The sequence below is a fragment of the Entamoeba dispar genome, genomic scaffold (genome assembly GCF_000209125.1).
Source record: "Entamoeba dispar SAW760 scf_1105229463301 genomic scaffold, whole genome shotgun sequence".
Classification (NCBI taxonomy): domain Eukaryota; phylum Evosea; order Mastigamoebida; family Endamoebidae; genus Entamoeba; species Entamoeba dispar.
This window is the reverse complement of record NW_001855624.1, coordinates 3,660-10,236: the sequence shown is the minus strand read 5'-3', so window position 1 is coordinate 10,236 and position 6,577 is coordinate 3,660. Positions and strand designations below refer to the sequence as shown.

Here is a 6,577-nt window from a genome sequence, read left to right as displayed (position 1 = left end):
TTAAGTTCTAATTATTATGAATGGTTCTCTTCTATTTCATCTGGAAATTTAGAATCACTTCTTGACTTATTTAGAATTATTTTAATTTATCGATATCATTTTTATAAAGAATCAGTAAAAGATATTTTCTTATTAATACAACAGTATATTAGTTATAGAATTGATAATTTACAATCAGTATGTCCATTACTTAATATATATTCTTGTTATTTTACTTATTGTTATTCATTTATGAAACCAGCTGAATTATTATTTACAATGAATTTAATAGATAAAATGAATAAAATTATTGAAAACGAAAATACACTTTCATTATTTAAATATGATATTCAATTATATAATTCTTTTATTAATACTTATCTTCATTCCATAGAAAATAACCAAGATATTAATGAATTAATTTTAAAGAAAGAATTAATAAACAAATCATCTGACTGGGAAAATTCTATTCATTGTTATTATGTATTTGAACAAGCAATATTTTCTATAATAGAGTTACCTTGGATTGAAAATACTCTTCTTTGTATTATTCGTACTCGTTATGGAAAACAAATTTTTACTATGAAAATGCATGATGAAGAAATACAGTGGACAAGAATTGATTATTCATGTCCAAATATTGAAGACAACCATAAAGAAATTGAAATTACAAAAAGTTCATGGACTGAAAAAAATGATTTTATTAATATTAGTGAGCTTATGAATTCTATTAATAAACAAGAAGAAAAAAATAGTAAAATAATGAAAAATGGTATATTACATGACCCAATTATTATTTCTAAAAAGAATTGGAAGAATTATAAATGTACTGTATTTAATGAATTTTTCCTTCAAAGATTATTATCTACTTTATTAAATTTTAACCATTTAACTAATAGCCCTGTAGAAGAACTTATTGTTGGGGATGACCTATTTAAAGAATTAAAAAAACTTGATGAGATTTCTCTAATTAGTCAATATGAAGTATTAATTAAATCAGATCATATAACAAATCAATACATTTCATTCATTGATAATCTTGGTGAATTACAGTTAATTCAAAATGAAAATGAAAAGAAAAATTCACTTGTTAAAGAAGATAATGGCTTTAGAATTAATTACCAAATAGATGTCTTAAATAATATTCTTCCAAACACTAATTATAAGGCAATAATTATTTGGGGGTCTCCTGATAAACTATCTCATTATGATGCAGAATTACAATTTATTATTAGTCCAACTACTTCAGAATTATTTAATGTTCAATTAAATCAAAAAACTGGAATTGCTTTAGAGTCCCAATTAGTTCCTTTCGAAACTCTTCCTTCTTTTATATCTTCTGTACTATTAAGTCATTCTACAAATTCTGAAAGTCCAAGAACTATTTTTGAAGAACGCAAAAATACTATTTTATCAATTGCAGCATTTTTAGACACAAAATATACATGTGTTGCAACTCACTCATTATTCTCTAAGAATTATCTCCAATCCACTAATCCAATTGACTTCAAAAATAATGGTATATTTGAAGTCCCAACACCTGTTAAAAAACCTGTTAGTAAATCTCCTTGTTTCTTTAACAGAACAAAAAGTCCAAAAACATTTTCATCAAAAACAACTTCTCCTAATTTAACACACGATAATACCCAATCTAATAAAAAAGCTATAGAAAGTGAAGGATCAAGTCCAGCGTCTGTTCCAAATAAAACAAATTCTCCAAGTACTCGTGTGACTTTAGGAACATTTAGAAGAAAACCAGTGACAGAGTCATTAAATGAAAGACCTCATACAATGAATCTACAAGAGGTATTGGACACTTCTAAAAAAGTAGAAGAAATTACGTCTACTCCCCAAGGAAGTCAAACCCCTTCTCATATTACTAACTCTCAAAGTCCAACTCAACCTGCAACTGCTCATTTTGGTGTTTCATTAAATTTCAATGACATTAAAGCATTTAATAGGTGTGCCCTTGATGAAGAGCCTAAAGACCTAATAACATCCCCAAAAGGTTCTTCTCCATCTAATATTGATTCTTCTCAATCTATTGTTTCAAATACAAGACCATCTCCAACTCAACAAACAGGAAAAGTTTCTTTATGGGGCCAAAAACCAGTTTCTTCAAGTCCTCAAACTGTTTTGAGCCAACCATCTGAAACTGAACCAACTCAATCTCCTACTCCTGTTACTCGAAGAACATTTGCTGATCATAACTCTTCTTTTAAAAGAAGGTATTCATTCATTCCAAGAACTCCTGTTGGAACTGCACAAGGACTAGAATCTGTTACTCCAAATGAGAAGGCATATCAAAATGAATCCCCTGCTCCATTACAGACTTCTGTTTCACACAGCTCATTACAACAGCCAACAAACTCTGTTGTCCAAGGAGTCCCACAACCCTCAAGCACCCCACAACGAAGAGCTTTCTTTGGAAGAAGAAATCCAAGGCAATCTCTTGATAACCAATAATTATGAATTTCTTTTATTTGTCATATTTATTTTTGTTATTTATTACATAAAATATTATATCACGTTTATAATCTAAAAAACAAACAAAAGAAAAGAAAGACCTTTGAGTTACTACATGAATAAATGAATAATACAAGGTTTATTTTGGTGTATTAAATAAAACAAAAATGGTTATTTATTTTGGTTTATTCATGTTCATAATGTTTTGGAGAATTTTATTTGTTTCTTGAGATTGTCTTTTAATATTTTCAACTGTTTCAAGTAATTGAGAGGCGAGTGCATCTACTGAGTCTGAGGTGTCGTCAGTGAATTCACCACAATCTTCAAGGTCAAAAACTTCATCATTAAAAGAGTAATCTTCTTCCATTGGAGTTTCACTAATTTGGTTTATAGAACAACTAAATGGTTCTGGTTCTTGATGGTACAGACAATTAGTTTGGTGGGTAGAGCAAATTTGGTTTGGTACAGAAAAGAAATTACATGAAGATTGCTTTGAGCAGACGTTCAGTGGATACGTTGTGGTGGTACAACAAGGAGAAAAGAATTGAGGCACATTCATCAAAGTGGGAGATAAAATGATTTTGTTAATGAACTAGCATTGTTACTTTTTAATGTTTATTTTATGTAGAAGGTTTGAGAAATTCAATTCACTTTCATCTTTTTGTTTCTTCTTCTATTAAAAACAAATTTCCATTCAAAAAGCAAAAATATATTTAACAGAAGTTTCTCTATGAATAGATTAGAACATAATTCTATTTGTTTTTTTTTCTTCTAGTATTTCTCGATAATATAAGGTACTTTGTTTTATTCTTTTGTCAACTAACAGATAACTTAGAGTGTAATTTAAAATTCTTTTTATCTAGATAGTATTACCATGAGATAGTAATAAAACCCATTCAAAATTTCTTCTTCAAAAGACCTTAACTAATTTAATAATAAAAACTAAAAATAAGTTCACTTATTTCACAATCTGTTTTTTTATTAAATATTGTGTTTAATGAATACACAATTTATTTAGTTAATTTTATTATATTATTTATTTCATTTCTTATTGAATTTATTATTTCTTAAATGTTTTAGAATAGTTGTTCTTAAACTTTTAAAATTAGATATTTTTCTGAGAAATAAACTGTTTGGTAGTATCTATTTGATATAAATGTCAACCTTTTTGAAGTTTGTAAGATGTTATCTAGATTAAACACAGTTTTATAAAAATTGATATTTATTGTTTGTTCTAATCTTAGAAAAAAAAGATATTCTGGTTTTTAAATATAAGAAAAACATGAATTGTTCTCAAAGATATTTCTTTTTTTTTTTTGTTGTGATGATGTTAAGACCTATCTCGACCTTGATGTAAGTTTTTTAAAATGTTTTTTAGTAGATGGTTTTGGTATAATGTTAATTAGTTTTTTTTTTAAAAGAACTAAGAAAAAATAAATGAATGGTTGATAGACATAGTATGTTAATTATTGGAAAATACTTTCAAACAAAAGATGATTATATCAATGTTATGAGTGTTTGTAAGAAGTATTATGGTATTGTTGACCTTTATCACTTTAATCCATTTCCTTTATTAAGTCAAAACGATAGAACAATGTTTACATCACTTGAAACACAACATATTTATTCTTCAAATGATATAATTTATGAAGATGTTTTACAATATGTTATTCATTGTGAAGTTTCATATGACACATTCATTGGTAAAGAACCAAATGTACAGTATCTTCATGTCAAATTCACAAAAAATGATATGAAAAGATATGGATATGAGATTCCAAGAGACCCTGCAATAAAGAGTATAGGTAAAGATTGTTTTAAATCATCATCAATAAGATTAATGACTATACCTAATAATATTTACCATATTGAAGAACAAGCATTCTTTCGTTGTAAGAGTTTAATATCAATAACACTTTCAACATCAATAAAAATACTTCCTAAACGATGTTTTGCAGAATGTGTTTCATTACAAAGAATTAAAATGAACTATCATTTAGAAAGAATAGAAGATGAATGTTTTTTAAATTGTTTAAGTCTTAATCATATCAAAATACCATCAACATTAAGTTATATAGGTTATCATTCTTTTTGTAATTGTAAGTCATTAAATAGTATGAAATTTACAAATTCAGACTTAATTCTTGGGATATCAAGTTTGGAGGGATGCGATGAATTAACTCAAGTCATTCTTCCAACTTCATTAACAATTTTACCAAAAGGATGTTTTTCACAATGTCATCTTCTTCAGGAGATAAATGTTAACTCAATTCAAAAATATGGACCAGGATGTTTTTATGGATGTATATCTCTTCCATTTAGACTTATTCTTCCTCCAATTTCATTAAGAAAAGTATTATTATAAAGAAAATAAACTTTTTAGTTTAATTCTTTTCATTTCAAAAATAAAAACCAGTCAATTGTAGTTTTAAGTTATTTGTAGTAACTTGTGGGAATATCCTTCAATGAACTTGGTAATTCATCCATTTGAACAGCAAATCTTGATTGGACTTCTTTCAAAACTTTATCATCTTCTTCAGTATCAATAAATGAAATAGCAACTCCTTTAGTTCCAAATCTTCCAGCTCTTCCTACTCTGTGTAAAAATTGATCAGAATCATTAGGCATATCAAAGTTAACAACAAGATTTACTTTAGCTACATCAATTCCTCTTCCACATAAATCAGTAGAAACTAAAACTCTACTCTCTCCATCTCTAAATCGTTGATATTCTTTTTCTCTTATTTCTTGATCCATTCTACCATATAAAATACCACATGGATATCCAATTTGTTTTAATTTCTTAACAAGAACACGACATCTCTCACTATTTTCAGCAAAAACAATTGCTTGATTGAAATCAATATAATCGATAATATCCATAAATGTTTTCTTTTTATCATTATCTCCTAATTTTTTAAAGTATAAATGAAGACCATGAAGGAATAATTTTTCTCCATCATCAATAAACACTTCTAATTGATTTTTTAAATACTTTCTACAAATACCTTTATTTGTTTCTGAAATAGTAGCTGAAAACATCATCACTTGTTTTTCTTTTGGTGATGAAATAAATATTTCTCCAATTTCAATTTCACTTGTTGATCCAAGAACCTTATCACATTCATCAATAACAAATGTATCAAGTTTACTTAAATCTAATGCTTTTTGTCTAACAAGAGATGCAATTCTACCTGGTGTACCAATTACAATAGTTGGTTTATGTGTTTTAATAAATTCAATATCTTTTTTTTCTTCAACACCTCCAACAAATGTACCTGTTGGAATTTCTTTTCCTGTTGCTTCACAAAGTCTTTTTTTCATTCTATCAAATTCTTTTTGTGCTTGTAATGCAAGTTCACGAGTATGACAAATAACTAATGCTGATACATAATCTCCAAGACAAAGTCCTTGATTTAAAATTGAAATGACAAATACAGCTGTTTTACCCATTCCAGATTTAGCTTGACATAAAATGTCTTGTTTTAATAATGCTTTAGGAATAACTTGTGATTGAACTTCAGATGGGTGTTCAAATCCACAATCAGTAATAGCCATTAATATTTCTTTTTTGAGATTCATGTTACTGAATGCAACTGTTCCTACATAATTATCTTTATTTGCTGGTTCAATGTCCATTTTAGTTTCAGTAGTTGGAACATAATCTGGAATTTGATTAGTTGGATCAGTCATTAGTAACAATAAATACTGGTTTCTTTAGTTTACAAGTTCTTTTTTCTTTTTTCCTTTTTTTTTATATTATCAATATAACCCTTTTCCCATTTTTATAACCCTTTTTATTTTTCTCTTTTTTATTCTTCTTTCTTTTTATATTTTTGTTATAAATTACTTTTTTTATTCATTCTCTTTTTAAATCAAACTAGTTCTGTATTTTTATTTATAAGGAATGAATTGTTTATAAAGAGTTCTGAGAAGATGGACAAATAGAGATAGTCATTAAATTCTTTAATTATTATGATGGCAGTGTTATCTATTTATCAACACGTAGAGTTTTTGATGGGGATATTTTTGAGTTGATTATATGAGGTTATTAAGAAAAAATGGATCCTTTTAATTAATTGTTGAAGATAAAGGAGAACAACCATAGCCATAGTGTTGTTGATTTATTCAC

The 6,577-nt window shown here is 27.0% G+C and overlaps 4 protein-coding genes across 4 annotated transcripts in view, besides 5 other annotated features; 2 read left to right on the top strand and 2 right to left on the bottom strand.

The window, feature by feature from the left end:
* Positions 1-2,445, top strand: part of EDI_115070 (uncharacterized protein) — a gene marked incomplete at both ends in the record, with an annotated part of 4,147 nt that extends 1,702 nt beyond the window's left edge. Inside the window, one exon of the mRNA XM_001740890.1 lies at positions 53-2,445. Coding sequence (XP_001740942.1) covers positions 53-2,445 — 2,393 coding nt within the window. The remainder of the gene's footprint in view (positions 1-52) is intronic.
* Positions 312-355: a sequence feature (AT_rich).
* Positions 2,446-2,467: 22 nt separating the features above from the next.
* Positions 2,468-2,505: a sequence feature (AT_rich).
* A 115-nt stretch (positions 2,506-2,620) lies between these two features.
* On the bottom strand, positions 2,621-3,004 carry EDI_115060 (uncharacterized protein; the record flags this gene model as incomplete). The annotated part of the gene is made up of 1 exon (XM_001740889.1): positions 2,621-3,004. One exon carries the CDS (start codon positions 3,002-3,004, stop codon positions 2,621-2,623), a length of 384 nt encoding a protein of 127 aa, XP_001740941.1.
* Positions 3,005-3,452: 448 nt separating this feature from the next.
* Positions 3,453-3,511: a sequence feature (AT_rich).
* A 375-nt stretch (positions 3,512-3,886) lies between these two features.
* On the top strand, positions 3,887-4,810 carry EDI_115050 (uncharacterized protein; the record flags this gene model as incomplete). The annotated part of the gene is made up of 1 exon (XM_001740888.1): positions 3,887-4,810. The coding sequence occupies one exon, from the start codon at positions 3,887-3,889 to the stop codon at positions 4,808-4,810; it is 924 nt and encodes a 307-aa protein (XP_001740940.1).
* Positions 4,811-4,878: 68 nt separating this feature from the next.
* Positions 4,879-6,138, bottom strand: EDI_115040 (spliceosome RNA helicase Bat1, putative; the record flags this gene model as incomplete). The annotated part of the gene is made up of 1 exon (XM_001740887.1): positions 4,879-6,138. One exon carries the CDS (start codon positions 6,136-6,138, stop codon positions 4,879-4,881), a length of 1,260 nt encoding a protein of 419 aa, XP_001740939.1.
* Positions 6,139-6,174: 36 nt separating this feature from the next.
* Positions 6,175-6,317: a microsatellite.
* Positions 6,318-6,401: 84 nt separating this feature from the next.
* Positions 6,402-6,575: a repeat region.
* Positions 6,576-6,577: the final 2 nt, after the last annotated feature.